The following is a 24,267-nucleotide window of genomic DNA, read 5'->3' as shown; positions in this document are numbered from 1 at the left end:
CGAGATCCCTGCTCGAACAACTTCTTCCAGTCTGCCTGCCAGCTAAACTCCAGTCTGCCTGCCAGTCAAGCTCTCAGCCTGTATCCAGTCTGCCTGCCAGCTAAACTCCAGTCTGTCTGCCAGCCAAGCTTCAGCCCTCATCCAGTCTGCCTGCCAGCCAAGCTTCAGCCCTCATCCAGTCTGTCTGCCAGCCAAGCTCCAAGCCTCGGTCTCACCTCACCCCGGACTTACACCCCTCTGCAATAAAACTTTCAAACTTACCCTCTGTTTTTTGACGCTTTACTCGGGGTCCTCTTACAGACTACCTAACAAGAACGGAGGGCAGCTCTACGAGGAAGTACAACGGAGACTCAAGTAATCTCACTATAGCACACAGACAAATCACTAGTAAGTATTTTATAACATTACATGGAAATAGTTGTTTTCATATTTTTTTCAACAGTTTTCAATTAATTATATGATTTTTTTTTACCTTTATGTCCCTGCAAAATGGACACATTTATGAACAAAAACAAAGAGGTGATGTTAGAACCACAGCTGAGCTAACAGCAGCTCACTGACCGCAGTAGAAAACATTACAACAGGAATACGTTTGACTTTAATGTCAGACACGCTGGAATCGTCTGACTTAAGCTCAGTTTACAATGATTATGTGAGAACAGAAAATTTAGACAACTTTTTACTGGTGAGAAAAGATCTTCTGCAGCTCCACGATCATATGTATCTGTATGTGTGCATAGTATCAGATGATACTGTGAGTTAAAATGTGGTTGTTTTTCTTCTTCTCCAGGTCAAGTCTCTAGAAGCAAAATCCCAGTAAAGTTTTTGGGAGAAGAACAGAGGGCAGCTCTACAAATATATATTTAATTTAAATTTAAATTATAAACAAAACACAAGTGCCAGATAATTAAAACAAACCATGTTAAATTTAGGCGTTTGTCTGAAACAATGCATTTTAATCTGATATAACCTGTTTTCTCATTTTACTGAGCTGAATTACTCTGAATTATAGACTAAAAGCTGCTGGTGGTTTTCCTTCAGGGATTTCAGTGGAGCTGGGGTCCAGTGCTGAGGATGCTGGGAGCACGTATGAGCAGGAGCTGGGGTCGGTTACCGAGTATCTTCATCTGGAGAGGACCTGTTCTCTACAGACGTGATGCTGAGCAGCAACGTGGACAGACTCTACCGGACAGGACTCTTGTTGATACTGAAGCATGCGAAGGTGAAACTAAAGACTCTTGGATCACCAATTCACAAGTTTCAATGGAAAAGAAAGTTTCAAAGGACAGCAAACTTTACCGAAGCAGAACTGGAAGTTTGAGTTCTGGATTATGAGGAATTTAGGCCAAAAGTCCTAAAATAAATCACAGTATCATCAGCAAAAGGAATAACTTTCCAAAATATAAGAGTAAATGTGAGATTAACAAACATAACTTCACACTTTAGTAAATGGTGTAAAATTTTGTCTTTGTCTTTATTAGTTCTAGTTCTGCTTCTCATTCTCAGGTTTTATGGTTGTTCAGGTTGATCCTGGAAACGTTTCCTCATTAGATTGCAAGGTTCAAATTTTTACTATATTTTATTTTGAAGGATTATTTTATAAAACATCAAATTATGTAATTTAAAGCACTATGACGTGTCACTAGTGTGTTCGTGAATCTCTTTTCTGTTACATGTACCGGGTTTGGTCCTGCAGGTCCTGGTGGACCCTCCAGAACCACCCGTCTGTCCCAGTCGTTAATGATTGACAGGTTCCATCATGGTCATGGTTCCTGGATAAAGTAGACCTGCAGACTTTGATATAAGCAGTCCTGATGGAGCCTGACAGACAAGACTGAGGGTTTACCCTGAGGTCTGTAAGGTCTGGCAGGATTTTGGTGAAGGAGGCGGCTCCGTCTGCTCTGTGAACATGAAACATGTTTGAAATGTTACTGTCTGCTCTTCATGAAACAGTCATTTAGGAGAACATGAATCTATACTACAGTAAACATCTCCCCCTGATGGTCACTCTGGAGAACTACATGCCATCAGTTTAATGCAGTTCTCAAACTTTCTCAGGTCATGGACCAGTTTATCATCAGATGTTATTTTCACTGATTAACCTGTTTGAGGCTGAAATCTGCAAAGGATTTTTTTTAAACATTCGGTTTCCAGATTTTTTTCTACATTCAAATCAATTAACTTTAATCCTTGAGTGAAAACGTGGTTTTAAAATGTCTGTAAAGTTGTCAATTTCATCCATCCATCCATTTTCCTGACCGCTTCTTCCCTTTCGGGGTCGCGGGGTGCCGGAGCATATCCCGGATACTGAAGGGCGAAGGCGGGGTTCACCCTGGACAGGTCTCCAGTCTGTCGCAGAAGTTGTCAATTTTTTTACATTTTTTTTTATTTTATACATCTATTATACGCACAGATGCCTTATTTGTGGAGTCAAGATTGTTGAAATTTGAGGATCTAGTGAAAAAGCAAAAGGTATTAGGAATGCTTCAAGTTCAAAACAGAGAGACGTGTTAGAGTGAGAAAAAAGTCTTTGTTATCACCTCAGAAGATGAAAATCCCAGGAGGAAATATGATTTTAAGTCTCAAGTTGCTCAATGTTTTTCTTTTGTTGGGGTAAAAGTTTGGAATGTTCAACAGGACATTTTGAAAAGTTGTACTAATAAAATATTATTTAAAAAGAATTTGTAAAGATAAAATATGAGGAATACGTAATGTGTAGTTAGTGTGGGGACGTGCTAAAAGCTATCTTTATTGTTTCTTTTGTTTTTTCTTTTTAAGATGTAACATAGAAATGAAATCAGAATGTTACACTTCTCACTGCTCCTTTCCACTTTTCATTTCATTTTGACGTACATCTATTTTCCATTTGATTCCAGAGCTGCTTCCAAAAACGATCAATTGTTTAGATTACAAAATGAATGTCCTCATCACTGCAGATATTTTCAGATATTCCACAACATAAATGCTCAGTCCTGGACCCTCAGATGTGCTCACTGTGGTTAAAGGAGGCGTGTTAAGAAAAACAATGGATCAGCAGACTTCACACGCAGCTTAACCAGAATATAATAAAAGGCTGTTGGATTTATAAAAGAATATATATGTGGCAGGTAGAAGGCCACTTAATTATTTTCACCTGTGTTCACCAGCTGCTTGATTGGCAGAGGGCTGTTAAAAGCTCTTCCCTCCCAGCAGTTGGCAGATTCAGCGTTAGACCTGTTGCAGGTAGGAGCGGCAGCATCAGATGCTGCCAGGCTGTATTCTGGCTTAAACTCCATAGCTGGGTATGTTTGGTTTTCCTTTTATTCCTCCTGTTCACGACCCTCACTATGACTAACTGACAAACATTTTGTAGATCACAGGCAGTTTGCCTTTTGTGGCCAGTGTAGCTCCTGTTAGCATCCTCCTGTCTGCCAGCCAGGTATGTGTTTCCATTCAGCTTTGTTATGTTTTTGTTTTCTTATTTGGTGTCTGAATTTATTTGTGGGTGTCGCTGCTGGGTGCCTCGCTGTGTGTGTGCCAAAAGGTGAAGTGCTTTGTTGCTGTATTGCTGCTGCACTGTTGTAGGGCCACTGTCCGTGGTGGTGCCTTCCATGGTAGTGCTGCTGATTCTTGGTGAGCCTCGCTGTAGAGTTTGATCCTGCGTAGTTCCGTTGTCTGCCGGCAAGATTGGAACGACGGGAGCTGGTCAGTCTGCTTGGGTGTTTCACTCCACGCACCTTGCTGACTCCAGGAATCCTGCACTCCACGGGGTAACTTGCTTCACGCTGGGACGGAGCATCAGAACTGGTCCACTGCGACAGAGACTCTCTTGCAGCTCACCCAGGGGATTGAGTGCGACTCACCTGTACAGCGTTTGGAGCCTTTCTTTTGTAATATTAATACTAGCATTTTAAATATTGTCTATGTAATAAAGATTTGTATTTTCCATATTTGTCTCAGTCTTCCTAGCTGGAGAGTCCTGCACTACTCTGGTGGCTTGGGGAAAACTATAATGCCACATACATTCAAATATATACACGGACACTACTGTTAATCTATCAAACTCCACTTTATCTGCACCAGCTTTTACAGACCTCATCCTCTGTGTACAAAACTGTTCATTCAATTCAGTTTTATTTCTATAGCCCAAAATCACAAACAATTCCCTCATTGGGCTTCAGTCAAGTAATTTTACAGAAGTAGAAAATCGGTTATAAAATATAAACAATTGTTAAAAACTAAACAGACTACATAAAACTGGTTATCCCTGCCCTTAGACCCTCCCTCCCGGTAAGGAAAAACTCCTAAAAAAACCTGAGTCAGGAAAAAAGAAGAAACCTTAGGGATTCCCACATGAAGGAGAGATCCTATCCCAGGACGGACAGGCGATACCAGAAAAGTTAAAGAAAGATTAACATCTAACTCTACAACTACACGTTTTAAATAGTGTAGCAGATGTTCTTGTTAAGAGTCCTGACGTCACACTCTTCATTTAATTCTGTGTCTTTTCAATCTGCTGCAGCCACAGACTGGAATGATTTACAAAAAACTCTCAGATTGGACACTTTTATTTCACATTAAAAACCATTTAATGACTATTTTAAAGATGAATGATGTTGTCACTCATTGCAATGATTTTAGGGTTTTGTATTTTAGAATGTTTATATCTGATTCTTTTCTGATTCTATGTTTATTTCATGTAACATTTCTTTTTTCTTTCTCTGAAGGTCTTGTCTTTTGGAAATAAGAATACTGTTCTTAATCTGTCCTGCCTGGATCAATGAAGGTTCAATAAATAAATAAGACGGCAGTATCAGGTCTGACCAGGAGGTGGACAGAGACACAAACATGAGACGGCATCAGCCAGCGAGATGTACAGACTGAGAGTTTTCTGTTTTCACTGAAATATTTATGTTTAATCACACAAACAAGACTAAAACCATCACCTCAGGTCAGGCTCTCTGACCTCTGACCCCGAGGACGACACAGAGACGCTGAAACCATGCTAACGCTAGCAAGCTAAGTACAGACCGCTGAACATCACCAAGAACCACAAGAGAGTGGGCGGAGCCTCCAGGACTCTAACCTGACAGACCGTCACTTGACTGCAGAACCATGTTTGATCCAGTGAAACCACATTTGATCCACAAGAAGAAACACAAAAACACACAAAACCACAAACACAACGACACAACTTTATTGAACAAACACGTGACAGAGAACTAGTCCTCTCCTTAACTCCATCAGTGGGTGTGCCTGGTCGGGCCTTGTTTACATCACTCCTTGGGGCCTCTGTTTCTCTTGGGTTCCCCTCTGCTCGGCGGGGGTGGGCGGCCCCTGCCCTGCTTCTTCACTGGACCTTCGCGGTGGGGGCAGGCGGTTGTCTGGAGTGTGGGGTGGGTTGCCCTTGGGGGGCCCTGGCTCGTACCTGGGGTGGGGCGGGGGGGTCCTCTGCGCCGCTGGGTGGTGGTGGGCTGCTCCTCTGGCTGGGCTGGGGCCTGCACTCTCCGTGTTCCTGTGCCTTCCTGCTCTTGGGTGTGGGGGGCCTCTGCGGCGGTCCCGCGTGCCCCGGTCTGGGTGCTCGGCGGGATTGCCCGGCGGGCGGTTTCTCTCCGCGGCTCCATGGCGGGTGTTGGGGGATCTTGGCTGCAGCTGCTGCCCCGGCGGGGGGTCTTGGCGTGGGGATGGCCGGGCGCTCTCCCCCTGAGTACATTCCATCACTATCCACCTCAGTGAAACATAATCACTCACCTGAGCACAGGTATCAGCTCACCTTAGCACTAAACGTTTGTGTGACAGAATGAAAGTCTTTATCTGAATGGATTTGTATGATGGAGTGTGTGAGCTGCTGTTATAGTTGAATTGAGTACATGTGTAGTATATGTATAGTATATGTGAGTATGTTCAGTTTAAATGTAGAGACTATTTTGGGCAACAAGTGTGTGTGTAACTATAGAGTGTGTGTGTAGACAGGCCCCGCCCATTCTAGTTTATCACTTAGTCCTGGTTGTTTTATGATGTTATTACCCTCTACCATCTTCTTGTCTCTCTAAGCCCCCCCTCTCTTTTACCTTTCTTTTGAGCCCCCCTATTTATAATGACTATAAATAAAGTTTAGCATGAAATACAACAGGCGTTTATACTCTGTTGTGTAAGACTTTAAACTCCACATTCCCTCTGGTGGAAAGTTGTCACCAGTGTTCAGCATTGGAGCCACCACCAGTGTGAACGGGTCTGTGACTGTAAAGCACTTTGGGCCTTTGAGGAAGGTAGAAAAGTGTTGTACAAGTATACATCATTTACTATAACATAGTGGGGCTAGAAAGAAAAGAGTGTAAAATAGTGGGAGAATGAATGAAGAAACACAGGAAGGACATGAATATAAACAGAGAGAAGTTGCTGGGAGTTTATCATCATTTAGCCTGGTTTCCACTGACATTACAGTAAGGTCTGGTTGACCCAATCGTTTGAGCATTTCCATTGTTTTTATATATGTATATTTATTCATTTTTATACCAAACAAGACATTTGCCTCAAAAAGTAAGACTATAATATAACAAACAGAACAAAGAACAGCAGAAAGCAAAGATCATAACAGATACACAAACATACAAAAGAAGAAAATATATTTATAAGAACAAAACAAAATAAAAATAATTAAACTTCTCCACAAAAAATATATATGAATACTAATAAAAGGTACTGTATCATTATTACATTAGAACTGACAACTGTTTCAAAGAAAACCTCTATAAGCAATAACAGACACATCAGTTACAGTTATATGATCCATAAAAGAATATTTTAAAGAAGTTATCAGTTGTGGAGTGACCTACACATGTTAAATGGTCAAAGGTTCATTATTATTTTCAACCATCCAGATAGTGTTTGGGGTCACAGAAATCCAGCTCAGCAGAACAGTTTTTCTCTTCGCATTAAGAGTTAGTATATTGAATAACTTTCTGTGAGCTGTATTCTTAATTTGTGTGTTAAGGAGACAAAGGAGGAATGTGACTGACTCTGGAGTAATAATTATTTTCAACATTTGCTGCAATGCATGAGCTATCAATATCCAATACTTTTGAATTTCAGGGCAGGACCAGTCACAGTGTGTCAGTGTATCAGAAATAATTTACATTTAGGGCATGAGGATGAAACCGTGGACTTAACTTTAGAAGACGATTTGGTGATAAATGTGTTCTGTGTTGTAAGTTGTAGAGCTCTGGTTCTGTTACAGACTAACATCTAAAAGTGTTATGCCAGATATTTTCCACATATCCTCCGTGATCTCCACTCTGTTCCCAAATCTGTTCCAAGTCTTTAGGAACAACAGCTGATGAGCTTCCCAGGACAGTATACAGACACTTTATTGATACATTTCTTTTAGTATAAAATATCTGTTTTTCTATACTAGAAACATTGAGGTCAGTTAGTAAAGATGTTTTTTTTTTCTGTGAAATCTCTGATCTGAAAGAAGCTAAAAAGATCATTTTATCACATACTTCTCTACAATCTGATTAAAGGTCATGAGGACTCCGTCCTGAAAAAGGTTTCCCAAACAGAGAATGCCCTTTACTCCTAATGTTAAAACCAGAGTCAAGTAAACCTGGTGTGGAATCTTTATAGTGAGTAAATGATGTATATATTGATGGTAAACTGAGTCTCCCCTTCATACGCTGTGCTGCTCTCCTTAACTGTATTAATTATGATAGGATTATTAGTGTTCTTTGACGAGCTTCACATTCTGAGAAAAAGTAAATTTAAAAAGTTGCAGTCAGATGTTACAGATCAGACCAAACAGAAGTGGTATTTTACAAACCCAAACTGGTATAAACTGTAAGAGAGCATGTATCTGATATTTATTAAGGTCAGTCAAGACCTCCAACATCACTTTGATAAGTAAGGGATAATACCCGACGAAGTGTGCGTTATGAGAAATTAACGCACGACGCAGAGGCCTAAACCGTCCGTCCGTGAAGTGCGTTGATTTCTCATAATGCACTCTTCGGAGGGTATTATCCCGCTTATACCATGGTCATTTACAAAATAAATAAACATTCAATCAATATTTAGTACTTTATTCTTGTTATTTCTTTGGTTTAGCTCATTTTTTCACACAAAGCGGACTATTTGATCATCCGTGATGCGGTTTGTTGTCACGGTGACATGGAACACGGCATGAAGCCTGAAGCCGTTACAGACCTCAGCTGCAGCGGTAAAGTGTCGCTGTTTTGAAAGAAAGACCCGGACAAATTAGGATATTTTTCTTCTTTTTCTGACGTTAATCCTTCAGTGAGCAGCTAGAACATATTCAGCTTCTGTCTGTGTTTCATTTCACGGCAGGTTCGTTCTTCTGAGCTGCTCTAAAATGAGAAACTCCCTCTTGTGGTGAAACAGAAGACTACACCTTTCATGTCGAGTGGTGTTTTATTAGAAGGAGAATAACCAATTTGTTAATATTAATTTACCTTACAAAAGGAGAGGAATATAAATGCTGGTCGCTACAATAAGTTGAATAAAGCATCAGTTCAGAGAGAAAGTTCATCCATTACTGCTTGTTGTGTCCAGAAGATGAAGGAAAATGTGTTTTAAAGAAGCCTGCGCAGTGATATCGAACATTTGGTCTGTGTGACCGGAACTTCTTTTTTAGGTGTGCGTTATTACTGTGCATTATCAGTTTTTAATGCACACCCAGCAGCCAATCAGAATCGAGTATTCACCCAGACCATGGTATAATCCAAAGTATTTGATTTTATAAGGGGTCTCTGTTTGTGCCAGATGAAAGAACTAAACTATCTACTCTGTCATGGATCAACCTGCTGCTCCCTCTCCAACCACCAGAGGGAGCCCTTACCTGAGTATTGACCCTGCACTCCCTCTCCACACTCACCCAGATCTCCTCAGCTGTTTCCAATCCACCTCATCACCACCAGTGTTTAGTCTGCCTGCAGTCACCACCTCAGAGTGAAGTCTTGCATTGCCACGGAGTCATTTCTGAGCAGTTTACTCCTTGTTTGCCTCTGGTTTCTGACTCCTGCCTGCCTCCTCGACTCTGTTTTCCTCTGTGTCCTGACCTCTGCCTGTATTTTGACCTCTGCCTGTATTTTGACCTCTGCCTGTATTTTGACCTCGCCTGTGTTCTCCATTAAAACCTGGTTTGCACATGGATCCAGATGCCTCTGCCTCTTCGTCACATAGTCATTGTTTTGAGTGTGTAGAGGACAGGAATCATTCTCATTGGTCAGTAGAAGAACATTCATTTTCAGAATTGATATTTTACCCAGCCAGGATACTGGAAGACAGCTCCAACGTTCAAGATCTGATTTGATCTGATCAAAAAGTGGGTCCCCTCTGTTGCCGAGAACTCAGGACCTCCTTGACCCTGTAATCCTCCTCACCGTCTATGATCAAAGGGGAACCTGGACCATCCGTGTCATCAGCCTGGGGCTCGCAGTCATCTGGACCTTGTGCGAGTTTTAACAGAGATATTTGGAAAGATACAATAGGTCCTCAGGAACCAGATGACATCCTGGTTGAGTCGCTCCGCCTGCCCATTGGACTGAGGATGGTAACCTGAGGTGAGACTGATGTTGATGCCCAGTCCATCACACAAGAGAGGTGAACTGGGGGCCGGTCTATCTTCAGGCATGCTGTAATAACAGAGCACGTGGTGAGGGAGGTTCTCGGCGGTCTCCAATGCTGATGGAAGTTTGGACAGACGACTCAACCGGAAGGCCTTGGAGAACCGATCAACCACTGTCAGGATGGTTGTGTTGTTCTGTGATCGAGGCAGATCATCACATAATCCACTGCAATGTGGGACCAGGGTCGGTGGGGAATAGGTAGTGGGTGGAGGAGACCCGATGGACGCTGGTGTGGCACCTTTGTTCTCTGACAGGTTGAGCACTGGGTGATGAACTGAGCTGCATCAGCCTGTAAAGTGGACCACCAGAACAGGTTTGTCATGAGAGTCAGTGTGGCATTGATACCTCGGCATCCAGCTGCGGGTGAGTCATGGACCAGGTGAAGAACCTGTTGGCGATGAGATGGAGGCACGTATCATTGATCCTCAGGACATGACGGAGGAGGCGGGTGCAGGGCGTTGACTTCATTGAGCTCCGTCTTGACATCCCACCGGACCGGGGCCAGAACTAGCGTGGGTCATACACTGCAGACGGTCAGCACAGCGCCGCGTCCGCCTTGGTCATCTCAAACACGCTCATGTCAGGTTTGATGTTGCCAGGATTGATAAAGACAGGTTGGATGTTGTAATGATGGATATCTTTACGATTGATATTTCCAGGATGGATATTTTCAAGACGGATGTATTCAGGCTGCATGCTGACAGGTTTGTTGCTCCTCATCTGGAGGAGCTTCAACGCTAAAGGAGCTGAACTCCTGGAGGTTCCTCCATAGTCCAAACCATCAGCTAATGGTTCTTCTGCACATTCAGAACTTCTGTTTAATGGTAGAATAAACCCGGAAGAAAACTCTGGTTCCTTCTGCCTCAGAACCAGCTGCTTCCATCACTGTTTTCCACATCTTCATGTGAGGAACCCAGAGATCCAGAGAAGAACACAGGAGATGTTCCACAGAAGCAAACCTTTATTTTTATTTGATAAAAATCTAAAAACTTAAGATGAACAGAACAATAAAGGAGACTTCTTACAGAACAGGACCAACATGAAGGAGCCTGCAGAACAACAGAAGAGAGCAAAGACCTTCTGATGGAACCAGGAACCAACAACGCTTTAACAGAGTCCAGACCAGAATAAAAAGGAAATAAAATAAAACATAAACACAAGACTTTCAGTGAAAAGAAATGTAAACAAATATAATCAACACAAATCCAGGAGAACCCAACAGAGCCAAGAACACCAAACATGGTTCCATAAATTGGTTCTTCCTCCCCCAGAAAATCTGGTTAGATGATTGGGAGTCCCAAAAGTCTGACGTCTGTTCTTCCTGCATCTCTTCACATTTAAATAGGAGTCATCAGTTAGACTGATAACAAACCTGAACTGTTCAGAGTCTGTGTGTAGCAAATACACAGTAGTCTGTAAAAATACATTGAAGTCCACACAAATACTATTGCATGGTGTAATGTTCATGTTTGTGTTTTCTTCTCAAATATCAAATATTCATCTACCAATCACGCACGAGCGTTTAACCACATGAAGCTGGTCTGATGAACAAATGAAGAACGAACATTCAGCCTCTCTGCAGTTTCCAACCACACTGTCTGTTTCTGTGGTCTGAGCTCGTTTGCTCAACAGCACAAAGACAGAAACATGAGTCATTTCTGAGCCTGAGAAACTCAAACCCACAGAAGATTTTAACACCTGATCTTTATTTGTGACAGAGAAACCACAGCAGAGAGCAGAGAGCGTTTCCTGTAGGTCTTCATGGTGGGAGTCCTCTCAGCTCCTGCAGCTCTGCAGCTGCTGCTGGACTACCTCAGGGAGGAGTAAATGACGTCTGGACCTGGAACCTCTGAGAACACAAAGAGGAACGTGATGGAGAAGCTCTGAGGGTCAGTCCACGATCTGGACTAGGACTCTGCAGGTCTCAGGCCCACAGACTGGGAGGTGAACGTCTGTGACGGAGATCCTGAAGCAAACATGAACCAACGAGAACTCCAGGATCACCTGAAGACCTGAACACTTGTTTCTGAACATGAATAAACCAAACTACTGTCAGAGAGGCTGAAGACATGAGGACATGAAGACATGAAGATATTTAAGACATGAAGACATGTGGACATAAAGACATGAGGACATGAGGACATGAAGACAGGAGGACATGAAGACATGAACACATGAGGACATGAGGACACGAAGACATGAAGACATAAGGACATGAAGACATGACATTAAAACATGAGGACATGAAGACATGAGGACATGAAGACATGATGATATGAAGACATAAAGACATGATGATATGAAGACATGAGGATATAAAGACATGAAGACATGAAAACATGATGATATGAAGACATGAAGACATGAGGATATGAAGACATGAAGACATGAGGACATGAAGACATGAAGACATGATGATATGAAGACATGAAGACATGAGGATACGAAGACATGAAGACATGAGGAAGTGAGGACATAAGGAAATGAAGACATGAAAACATGAGGACATGAAGACATAAGGACATTCATTCATTTTCCGACCGCTTCTTCCCATTCCCGGCTACTGATGGGCGAAGGCGGGGTACACCCTGGACAGGTCGCCAGTCTGTCGCAGGACATAAGGACATGAAGACATGAAAACATGAGGACATGAAAACATGAAGACATGAGGACATGAGGACATGAAGACATGAAGACATGAAAACATGAAGACATGAGAACATGAATACATGAAGACATGAAAACGTGAAGACATGAGGACATGAGGACATGAAGACATGAAGACATGAAAACATGAAGACATGAGGACATGAATACATGAAGACATGAAAACATGAAGACATGAGGACATGAGGACATGAAGACATGAAAACATGAAGACATGAAGACATGAATACATGAAGACATGAAGACATGAAAACATGAAGACATGAAAACATGAGGACATGAAGACATGAAGACATGAGGACATGTCAAAAAAATTTTCTTTTTTTGAAAAATCTCAGTCGGTTTTAGAGCGCATCCCTCCACAGAGATAGCACGGGTCAAGGTTATAAACGATCTCAGGTCCAACACTGACTGTAGAAAAGCATTGGTTTTAGTGTTGCTGGACCTGAGTGCAGCATTCAACAGTAGACCACTCTATTCTTTTGAACAGACAATAGGATAGGAATCACTGGGACGGTACTCAGCTGGTCTAAATCCTACCTCACAGGAAGAGATTTTATTGTCAACATAAATGATTTGTCATCTGACAGGCACAAGCTGACATGTGGTGTACCACAAGGCTCCGTTCTTGGTCCCACACTCTTTAACCTGTATATGCTTCCCCTTGGAGATGTCATCAGGAGACATGGAATAAACTTTCACTGTTATGCGGATGACACCCAGCTGTATGTGGCTGTGTCTCCTGATGACACGGGACCCATTGGTGACCTTTGAAGTTGTATTTTACATATTGAAGCGTGGATGGGAGAGAACTTTTTAAAGCTCAATCAAGACAAAACAGAGATTTTAGTTATTGGTCCTGATGCTGATAGAGAAAGGGTCCGATCTTACTTAACAACTCTGAACCTGAATGTGTGCAGTAAAGTCAGAAACCTCTGTGTAATTTTAGATGCAGATCTGACCTTTGAAGAACACAAATCATGTTACAAAGACTGCATTTTATCATCTCAGAAATATTGCCCGAGTGAGTCCCTTTCTCTCCAGAGCCAGTGCTGAAATATTGATACATGCTTTTATAACATCTAGAATAGATTCCTGTGATGCTCTTCTTTCTGGTGCTAAGAAAAGCACTATAAATCGGCTGCAGCTAGTCCAAAACTCGGCTGCATGTCTTTTAACCAGGACCAGAAAGAAGGAGCACATCACTCCAATTCTGAAATCTTTGCACTGGCTCCCAGTCAGCTTCAGGATCGATTTTAAGGTCCTTTTATTGGTTTACAAGGCCTGACATGGTATTGGACCTTCATTTTTATCAGATTTACTTTTAGTATATGACCCTCCCAGAACCCTCAGGTCTCCAGGTGCAGGTCTGCTGGTGAGACCACATTTCAGCACTGTGGACCTCGCCTGTGGAACAGCCTGAGGGTGTGAGAGCTTCATCCACTGTGGAGGTTTTTAAGAAAAAGCTCAAAACTCATCTTTTTAGTATAACTTTTACTTAGTTCTTGCATGCCCACATGTTTTTATTGGATTTTATACATTTCTTTTGTACTTGCTGGATTTTTTACGTGTTTTAATGGGTTTTATTTTATTATGATTGCTTTTTCTACTTTTTGTCTTACTTTTATTTATGTTACTGTGGGAAGGACTTTGAGATGCTTGAAAGCAGGAGAAGTGCTATAAATCAGCCACCCAGAGTCCTCAGTCCCGCCCCCATGTGATGTTACAATGTCCAGTAGAAACATTCACCAGCAAATCTTAGTGTGTTTCCACCGTCCTGTCCATCAAACTGGCTCATGGAGTTTAGCAGAAAACCTCTGAGCTCCTGATTGGAGGAAACCCACAGGAACACTGTAGCCATGTCAACCACAGACACACATCTGACATGCTGTTCATTAAATTCTGCAGGATTAGCAGACAGAGGAACAGGAAGTGTACCTGTCAGGTGTTTCCTGTCGGATCGGTCTCTGACGGTCTTCTGTCCAAACGTCTCCTCTGCTGTTCTGGCTGTAGAACCTGGAGCTGGATCTCCATCTGTAAGAGATGATGAACACATGAACTCTGATCCACCACTTCATTCAGATCAGAGCAGTCCTTGATGTTCTACAGTCAGCTGTGGTTCTGTTGGAGAACATCATGACCAGGATGACAAGGATGATCAGGAATGAACCATCAGAGGATCAGATCATTGTAAATGTTCTAGAGATTATTGCAGGGCAGCAGATAGAGATGATTGAACAGAGATGATGATGTAGAAACATCATCAGCAGAGGGTGATCTTACAAGGTCATATGAAGGTCAACGAGAAGATTATCCTCAAAGATCATTGAGTTCCATAAAGGATTTTACATGATAACATAATCAAAGTTTCTTTTACTGTTTTACATTTGATCTGCATAAATAACATTTTTACAGATTCATCATTAAAATGTTGAACATGACAAACTCATGAATGTCTACCTGTGCTGCATCTGATTGGCTGCTGGGGGCGGAGTAAGATGTTGATGTCAGCGTATGTAACGTCTGTTGGTCCATCAGCTGATTGATAGACAAAAGATGAAATATTAATTTTATCTTTCTTTGGCAGTTTTTGCTTTGATGTTTAAAATGATCCTCACCTTCAGACTTTCTGAGAACATGTCGTCCAACCAGCAGAACCAGAACCAGCAGAACCAGAACACCAACACTCACAGCAGGTAACCATTTAAAGAGAGGAAGAGGAGGAGATGAAGGAGTAGAGAATGTAGGACTAGTGGTGTTTGAGGGAGCAGACGTGGTTGCTAGTTTCTCTGAAACAGACCAAAGATGATGATGATGATGAAGAAGAAGATCGTGACCTCTGACCCTGAAGGAGCTCCTCACCTGAGACAGAGATCCAGCTGGATGGAGACTCTCCATGATCCCTGATGTGACACTTGTAGAGACCTTCATCAGACCTGGAAACATGCTGGAGGGTCATGTGACCTGTAGGCTCAGTCCTGATGAGGGAGCCATCTTTATAGAAAGCAGCTGAGGGGTTGGAGGGAGGGGTCTTTGATTGACAGCTCAGAGTGAAGTCATGACCCTCCATCACAGGGAGGACAGGACTCTGCAGGATCACTGATCCACCTCAACACAGAGACAAAGCATTTCATCCATCTGCACACAGCTGCAGCAACACTAACTCCACAGTCTGATCTTACCAGAGACACTGATGTTAACCACCATGCTGCTGGCTCCTCCCCCTCTGGACTCACACCAGTAAACTCCACTGTCTTCTTCGTACATGTACCTGATCCTACAGGACAAGCCATCTACTGATCCCCACTCAGATCCACACTGAGTCCTGGTTTCTCCTGAGATGTTTCTCCTCAGAGTCCATCCTGCAGAGCTGTCGTCCTCACAGTTCAGAATCACTGATTCTCCTTCAAAGAACTGAGATCTGCTGGGACTCACAGTCACACCAACTGGAAGAGTTTCAGACAAAATATGTTTTGTATAAAAACCTTTATTTCTTCTCTTTTTATTCAGCATCTCTTCCTTACATTTCTTAATTAAAATATTGTTCAAACGTTTCTTACATATACTGGTAAATGCTAAATGAAGGTATATTCCTTACAGAGTCCATCATGAATAACAATGTTAATTTCCTGTTTCCTTTAAACCTCAGATTTGTGATGATTGATTGTCATAATTGGTTAAATATAAAGGTCAGTTATGATTGATGGTAAACTTTGACTCACTTTCGTTTGATTTGTAGTAAAACAGAGACATCAGACCTGAAGAGAAATTAGAGGATTAACTTAAAAAGACTACACCAGGAAGTGTTCTAAGTGTTATAGAATAAAAAACCAAAGTAAAGAAACATGAAAAATAAATAAGGAAAAAACCATCAGCCTTTGTCTTAACAGGTGATTTTACCCATTTGAGGGACAGGTCTTTGTATTTTATAATCAACCTCAAGTCATCTCCAACAACCTGAATGATGAACCTTCCAGAAAAGTAAGTTACCCAAAAGAGAGCAACCAAACTGATGTGGTGGTTCAGAGGTTCCTGGATCCATTTTAGGTCAGTGAATCTTATCCAATCTGATCGATTAGAATGAACCAAAATCCACTATGAATTGCATTGCTAACCAAAAACTATGATATGAATCACATTGTTGGCAATGTGAATTGCTTCAATTGGCACAGTTGAGGGCACAAAAGAAAGGTAAAAACGGAGAGTTTAGAGAAAGTAGAAGATGGTAGCAGAGAGTAGAAACATCATAAAACAACCAGGAATAAATAGCAATCTGGAATGGGCGGGGCCTGTCTACACACACTCAATAATTACAAACATACCTGTTGGATAAAATAGTCTTCACATTTAAACTAGTCTAAATGTACAAAACACAACTGCAACACACACACACACCTATGCTCGACAAGCACTCCGACCAGGACACGCAGGACTGCTGCAGAGGCCCCCCACACCAGAGAGCAGGAAGGCAAAGGAACACAGAGAGGGTAGGCCCCAGCCCAGCCCGAAGAGCAGCCCCCCCACCTCCCCAGGAGGGCCAACGCGGGACCAGACCCCCGGAGAGCCCTCCAACCCCATAAGAGCAGACAACCGCTTGCTAGGGGAGGTCCAGGGGGGAGCAAGACAGGGGCCGCGAACCCCCGCCCAGGAGAGGGGCAGCTCAAGAGGAGTTGTGGGAGATATTGTTTATGTTGACTTTTTTATATTAATTATCAGGCATATCTGTTTAACAAAGTGAGAAAGTTTCAAGTTTCACCAGATATTATCCACAATCTAAGTTTCAAACGGCTTGTAAGAAAACTCTAATGACCCAGCATTCTAGTAGTACTTGAACGCATCACTCACGGATGAATCAGTGAGATGTGAAGAGTTTCATGATGGAATCCATCTGTAACTTAGGTTTTGTCCGTGCATAAGTGGTGATTTGTGCGTATTTTTTTATGATTTTTCTGTGTAATTAGTTTTAAACTGTTGTAATTTTCATTTGTGAATGTGTAAATTGTATTTTGTATTCTAAATTTTATATATTTAATTTTACTTTAGCACAAAACATATCATCTGAGTTACAAATCAAGAATACACACACACACAAACCCAAAGTTATGCACAAGTCACCCACAAATTGGAGTGAGTCTATTTTCTCTCCATACCGCCAGGGCCAGCAGACTGGTGTAGGTACCATATGTGTTCGGCCTGCAAGATCGGCTCGGGGGCTTGCGACTAGTGATGGCATCACACTGCAGTAACTTAGTTTGACTTAGCTATTTTGCACAGTTTTTCTGTACTGAAACTGATGTTTATAATAATGTTTATAAAAAATAAAAAAAAGAAAGAGAAAAGTGTTAAGATCTGCTCGGGCCATTATTTATTGTTTTGCATTGACAGGTCCTTCACTGCTGCTGCACTCCTCAGTGTTTATTTCACTGAGCAGGAAGTGGGCGCTGCATATCTTAGCAGGACTTCTGGATGCATTTTGAAAAAATTACGTGCGGATAGTCACTTTCTTTTTTTATGTGAGACCAACAGTAAACTAGCATGCTACTTGCTAGCACCCACTTAAGCCCCGAGCCGATCTTGCAGGCCGAGCACATATGGTAGCTACACCGGCACTGAAGTGTCAAGGCCACCAAGCCAAGCCCCCCCCGTAGTTCAGTACTATCTAGTGTCTTAGATTTTCCCAAAGAACTCTGGGAAATTTTTGTGCACACAATTTTGGAATTGTAGATTTGGACAGCACTACACGATGGAAAACACACCATATAGTGAATAGTGAAGGAATTTGGACACAACCAATCAGTAGTTGGTATATATTGGTTTCATATGTTTGTAAATCTGCCTCCCACCCCACTCACTATCAGCAGAAAGAGAATCCAGAAAAGCTGAACTTTGTCTTTCCTTCCTCTGCTCCCAGCTCCTCTTTGTTTGTCTCCTCTTTCAGCCTGACCTCCTTTTCATGTCATCTCCTCCATCATCAACATGAACAGAGCAAACAGTCAAGTTCAAGCAGACAAACAGCTTCTGTACTTACAGAGCAGACATGTTTCCTTCATCCTTCCTCTCTGATCTGATCTCTGCTTTCTGTCAGCGGACTCACACCACACACAAGCTCCGCCCCCTTCTGTCTCTCTATGTCTTCAACCAGCAGCAGCAGAGTCTGATGTGAACAGTTGAAGCTGTTTCAGAAACACCAACGTTCCTCCCACTTCCAAACCAGGTTGGTGAGGAGAATGATGGAGAATGTTTCTGATGCTGAACAGGAAAGTGAAGACAGTCTAGATGCAGTGATGGATGTGACCAGCAGAGGGAGACATCTCTTTGGAATAGACCTCCATCCTGATGGTTTCAGTCAAACCTCATCTGAAGACAGTATATCACAGGACAGTGTGGAAGTACATGCTGGCTCCAAGAATCCAAAATTCCATAGACTTCTATGTGGAAACATACAGCTGTTCCTCAGTCATTCTATTGGTCAGAATAAACATTATTGCTCTGATAACTTCTTTGATGTTCTTGATTATCCTTCTTCATTATGTTCTTTCTTTGTCACAAATCAATTAAGTTATAAACTGTCCAAGTTATAATACTAGGAAGGAACACAGAGATTACAGGCCCCAGCCCAGCCAGAGGAGCACCCCCGCCAGGGATGGGGTAGGGGACAGAAGGTCGAAGGTCCCACCTTCCTTGTGTGATGCGTGCGTGTTTGCTTGTTAGAGTGTATGTTTGTGGTGTTAGAGGTGTGTGTACTAAAGGGGTGCGGTTAAAATTGGTGAGAAGGCCTTAACAGGGCATCTCCTGATTTCTCACAGAGATGCCCCGTCACCCTCCCACCAGCGGCCCTACATGTCTATGGTGCGGTTAAAATTGGCGGAAGGGGCACTGAAAGGACATCGACTGTTTGCTGGCAGTGATGTCCAAGCACCCCCCCACCAAGGTTGAGCCTCTTCCTAAAAACCTCTATGGTCTCTGCCGACCTGAGGCTCTCCGACATGAGGAGTCTCTCCCCTCAGGGGGAGGAGTTTAAATATCTTGTGATCTTGTTTTACAAGTGAGGGAAGATCGGAGCGTGAGATTGACAGGCGGATTGGAGCGGCGTCCACTATTTTGTTTATGTATACTGAAGTTCCTATTAACGCAATTACCGCAACCTGAGACACGAGAGAAAGACTGGATAAGGTTTAGAGCACAAGCGATTTGACTGCTGTCTCTTAAGAATAGAGTAGTATCATCAGCCAGCTGAGTATTTCGAATTTTTCAATCAAAAATGGAGATGCCTTTGAATTGACGTAGAGTAATATAGTCAGCAAGGGTTTGAATAACTGGCAGGAAAAGATAAAGTTGTCTGATTCCTCTGTTAAGATTTAATCTGGGGGAGATTCCATCTTTCAGTTTTATAGTGTTTTAACTGTATTACAGAAAAAGAACCAAAACCATATTAATGAAGACAGCTGAAGATAAAGTTGTGATTAACAGAGTCAAACGCTTTGTAAAAGTCTAAAAAGAGTATAAAACTATCATCAGAATCCAGGTGTGAGTAATCTGGAATATCAAGAACAAGACGAATGTTGTTAGAAATGTGTCTGTTCTGGATGAATCCTGATTGTGCCTCTGCAATAACTGAATTTAGAACTGATTTTAGTCTTTTGGCAAAGACAAATACAAGAACCTTGTAGTCATTATTTAATAGACATATTGGACGCCAAGTGTCAATGAGAAGTGTATCTTTTTTGGGTTTAGGTATAAGGGTGAGTACACCTTGATTTAACGTTGGAGGAAGGATTTCCTTTTTCTATACTCTCTAAAAATACCTGGGTTAGAAAAGGTCAATTTCATTACTAAATTGTTTATGAAATTCCCCAGTTAACCCTTCTGACCCAGGAGACTTGTTATTATTAAGATGGTTAATAGAAGACAGTATTTCATTTTCAGAGAGAGTAGAGTCGCATACATCACGTTCAGATGCCTGTATTTGTTGTGTATTATACTTCAGATTAGAATCAGGGTCTTCACTGGGTTCATGGGCATAGTTTGCTGTAAGAAAGCTTCCACATGCAACTTCTCTTGTGTTACACGCCACCAGTCAGAGAACCCAGTTGATGTTGAAAATTAAAGATTTTGTCTCGGAAAAATTAAAACAAACAAAAATAACAGGTATAATTTATTGGTTCTTCTGCAGCCTGGTGGCAGGAGGTCCACAGACAGGTGGTTGGGAACCAGTGCTCTAGAAAATCAGTAACTCCTTGTGATGATAAAATGTGTGTAACGCAAGAGACTGTTTGATCCGTTTGCTCAGCTGTTGGACAGTACAAGCTAGAAAAAAAGAGAATTGTATATTAATTTGAATAATGGCTCAAAAAAGTTCAATAAAAACATAAAAAACACGTTTTTCCCAGGAATCTCAGCGTGGACACATGGGGGCGCTGTGGGGCTGATTCTGGAAGAGCAGAAACTACAGTAGAAACTGGTTTTAATCGGAAGAGGGGGTCTGAATTTACTCCTTTTCTGAAGGAGTTGATGTTTTTCATAAATGAGGAAGTTCTATGAATCCAAACTTCAGATTCTGACAGAAGTCTTTGGGTCTGTTCAGAATTCTGGTCTTTGAGGTTTTGTTGTTAGTCTGATACATGAGCTGGAATGTTTGCATACAGTCTTTCTAGAACAGAAGTGAAAGTGTTCTGCTGTTGACTCGTTTGACTGCAGTCAGTCACATGACAAAGACCGGTCTGACGAGGAAGGAGGCGTGGCCTAACAGGTAAACCAGATAGATCAGGTTACAGTCATCTGGCTGACAGTTCCTGAGATATTCAGACGTTCAGTTCAGTGATTTCATCATCAGAACCATGTCTGCTGTTCTGATCCTGTTCTGTCTGGTTCTTCTTCACGACTCTGGATCTTCTGAAGGTACGTTCTCCTGATTACATCCAGAATAGCTTTAACAGAATGAGGAGGAAGTTGGAGTTTGATTTTTTTACTTTCACTTTCATGGTTAAGGAATAATGTAATCCAGGGGTTCTCAAGTAGAAAGACAAAGAACTCAACATTAGACTGGGGACCAATTCTGGTTAAAACAATAATTGTCCTGAAAAAGACAGTTTTTAATGACTTTAATAACCAAGTGTCATTTGTACAGTTAACATAGCAGAAGAACAAACTGAGCAAGATTTGAAAGATTGTGTCAGACGGATGTGGACTCAGATTCTGACAGGCTGGATCAGCTACAACCCGACAGAATCCGTGCGACCTCTTATTTAAAATGAAAAATTCAAATATGACAGTAAACCCCCAAAAACGATTATCAACTCTTTACAAAGGATTTTTTGGTGACCTTTATTTTAAGCATAATTTTCTAAAAATAATGAATTTTGTATCAAACATGCTTTAATATGTATTGCATTCAGTGGAAGCTTTAGAACTTCCTATTTATTACATGTATTCCATTACAAACCATTATTTTGTTCAAGTTCAATCAGCTTTATTGTCAATTTGACACATGTAGTGGACATACAGAGGATTGAAATTTCTTTACTCTTCCATGATTAGAAAAGAAATCTAACAAACACAAAAGATATTAACATGAATGATTAACTGCACAGTGAAACTTATAACTTATAGACCTAATAACCAATAATGTCCAAAGGACAATCGGAGAGTGACAATGAGAGTGATATTTAATATTTTAATCAAATGTTGGCATGCTAGTTTCTGTTATTTTTTATTACTCAAGCTTTTCATTTATTGTTTTATTAAACAAGACATGTACATTTTTTTCTGCTCCTCTTCTTAAGATTGTAAAATTTGTTTGCATTTTCTTTATATAAATATGTGAAATAGATCAGATTTAACAAATGAATACCAAAACCTTTTTATTTAACAAATGTAACAGTTTTGAACATAAGGGCTGTGGCTCAGTGGTTAGCGCTCTTGCCTCACAGCGAGAAGGCCCCGGTTCGAATCCCGGCTGGGACCTTTCTGTGTGGAGTTTGCATGTTCTCCCCGTGCATGCGTGGGTTTTCACCGGGGACTCCGGCTTCCTCCCACCGTCCAAAAACATGCTTCATAGGTTCATTGGTGACTCTAAATTGCCCCTAGGTGTGAATGTGAGAGTGAATGTGTGTGATTGATGCCCTGAGACAGACTGGCGACCTGTCCAGGGTGTACCCCGCCTTCGCCCATCAGTAGCCGGGATAGGCTCCGGCACCCCCGCGACCCCGAAAGGGACACAGCGGTCAAGAAGATGGATGGATAACATTTTTGAAGACCTGCTCTCCTGCAATAACCCCAGAAGGGAAGATAAATAATAAAAAATTAGGATCTTTTTTATTATTGTCTGGAGGAAAATCCAACAAATATCATAAATGAAGGAGACCCGAGCAGGCTGCTTCTCCACGCTGCAGCAGTCTGCTTCTGCCTCTCAGAGGCTGACACTGTGAGCGTGATGGCTGCAGCTCAGTGAGCCTGGTAACAGTCTGGGGACCTGCCCAGGTGGACCCCATTGTAGCCCGCTTCTGTCACAGCTTCACTGGATTTAGCCGTTTTTCTGAACTTTTCTTCCCACCAACATGTTTTTTCCTCAAAGGAACCCGCTCTGACTCTGTTTCTCCTGCCGTCATCACGGTTCTTCCTTTCTCCACAGAGGAGGTGACATAGAAAATGTTGTCTGCCCCCTAGTGGTGACAATAATACACTGTTCATGGACACTTGGGTGTAATTATCTTTGTATTTGCATTTGTCTCCAAAACCTCCAAATATGTAATATTTTGTTCCAATCTTCAGCAGCTTTAATAACATCAATTATGATTTCTTGAGGGCCACAAAATCTCCTCCCACGGGGCGCACTTTCAGAACCCTTGACCTAACCTTAAAAAGACCTTCAATCATCTGCAGATGTTTTCCAGATGAAGATTCGTACAAAGTTGTTAGATCATAAAACGTTACAGAACAAATGAGAGTTTCTTCGTAGAAACTCCTCAGAGTTCAGGTCAGAGAGTCTGTAGCTTCTATTGCAGATGTTCTGCAGAGTTCTCATCATGAAGGCTCAGAAGAGCGGGGACTGGACCAATAAAACTCATGTTGAAATCTTTGGATCTTCTGATCCCAAACACAGATTTTTACAGCAAAGCTTCCAGTCCACTTTTCTCTGAAGCTGAACAGAATGTTCTGATGTTCAGAGAGGAAGCACCATGACCAGATGTTTAGGATGTCAGAACCTCCATCTTCATCCAGAACATCAGAACCGGTTTGTTCCTGTTCTCCTTAGAATAACTCAGATCATCTATCAATGACTGAGGAACTTTCTCAGAAAAATCTTCATCTTCTTCCTGGATCACTCTATCATTTCTGTTCTGATCTTTTAGAGTTCTGGAGGAATTCTGGACCTACAGAACATTTACAGAGAGAAACTGGAGGTTCTGAGGATCCAGAACCTTCTGGATCTCCTCTGGTTCTCCATGAAGACCAGAATCCTCTGAGATGCTGAAGAAGAACTGAAGTCTTCCTTCTTCATCTCTGTGTTCTTCTGCTGCAGGTCTGAACATCACTGCTGGACCTGGAGAGAACGTCACTCTGACGTGTAAAGCTGAAGATACCTACAGTGTTGTTGTTTTAGAATGGAAGAGAGATAATCTTGGGAAAAAGAAAGTTTTTGTTGTCAAAGATGGACGACCATTTCTATCACCTCAGCATGAATCTTTCAAGAACCGAGTGTTTCTGCTGGACCCTCAGATGAAGAATGGAGATCTGTCTGTGGTTCTGAAGAACGTGAAGATTGAAGATTCTGGAATATACATGTGTAGAGTCTTGGAAGAAAATGATCCATTTGGATCTCCTCTGAAGATGATCTCCAGCATCAACCTGTCTGTGTCTCCTGCAGGTGAGGATTGAGAGGGTGTGTCTCCTCATGCTCCTTCCCCTCTTCATCCTCCTCACCCTCCTCCTCCTCCTCTTCCTCCTCCTCCTCCTCCTTCCTCCCCCTCCTCCTCCT

The 24,267-nt window shown here is 42.0% G+C and overlaps 2 protein-coding genes and 1 long non-coding RNA gene across 3 annotated transcripts in view; 1 reads left to right on the top strand and 2 right to left on the bottom strand.

Moving 5' to 3' along the window:
- Positions 1-24,267, bottom strand: part of ptpn22 (protein tyrosine phosphatase non-receptor type 22) — a gene marked incomplete at its 3' end in the record, with an annotated part of 240,451 nt that overhangs the window by 192,913 nt on the left and 23,271 nt on the right.
- LOC112158987 lies at positions 3,212-3,874 on the top strand. The gene is made up of 3 exons (XR_002921403.2): positions 3,212-3,281; positions 3,353-3,418; positions 3,565-3,874. It is a non-coding gene; the product is annotated as an uncharacterized LOC112158987 (long non-coding RNA).
- Positions 10,567-18,440, bottom strand: LOC112158973 (protein turtle). The gene is made up of 7 exons (XM_024292711.2): positions 18,319-18,440; positions 15,473-15,736; positions 15,153-15,398; positions 14,909-15,079; positions 14,751-14,828; positions 14,229-14,324; positions 10,567-11,472 (listed from the first exon to the last, which is right to left on the bottom strand). The coding sequence occupies exons 1-7, from the start codon at positions 18,338-18,340 to the stop codon at positions 11,432-11,434; spliced, it is 918 nt and encodes a 305-aa protein (XP_024148479.1). The 5' UTR covers positions 18,341-18,440; the 3' UTR covers positions 10,567-11,431.

This window comes from Oryzias melastigma, linkage group LG7 (assembly GCF_002922805.2).
Source record: "Oryzias melastigma strain HK-1 linkage group LG7, ASM292280v2, whole genome shotgun sequence".
Taxonomy (NCBI): domain Eukaryota; kingdom Metazoa; phylum Chordata; class Actinopteri; order Beloniformes; family Adrianichthyidae; genus Oryzias; species Oryzias melastigma.
The sequence above is the reverse complement of the archived record's forward strand: the minus strand, read 5'-3'. Positions and strand labels throughout refer to the sequence as shown.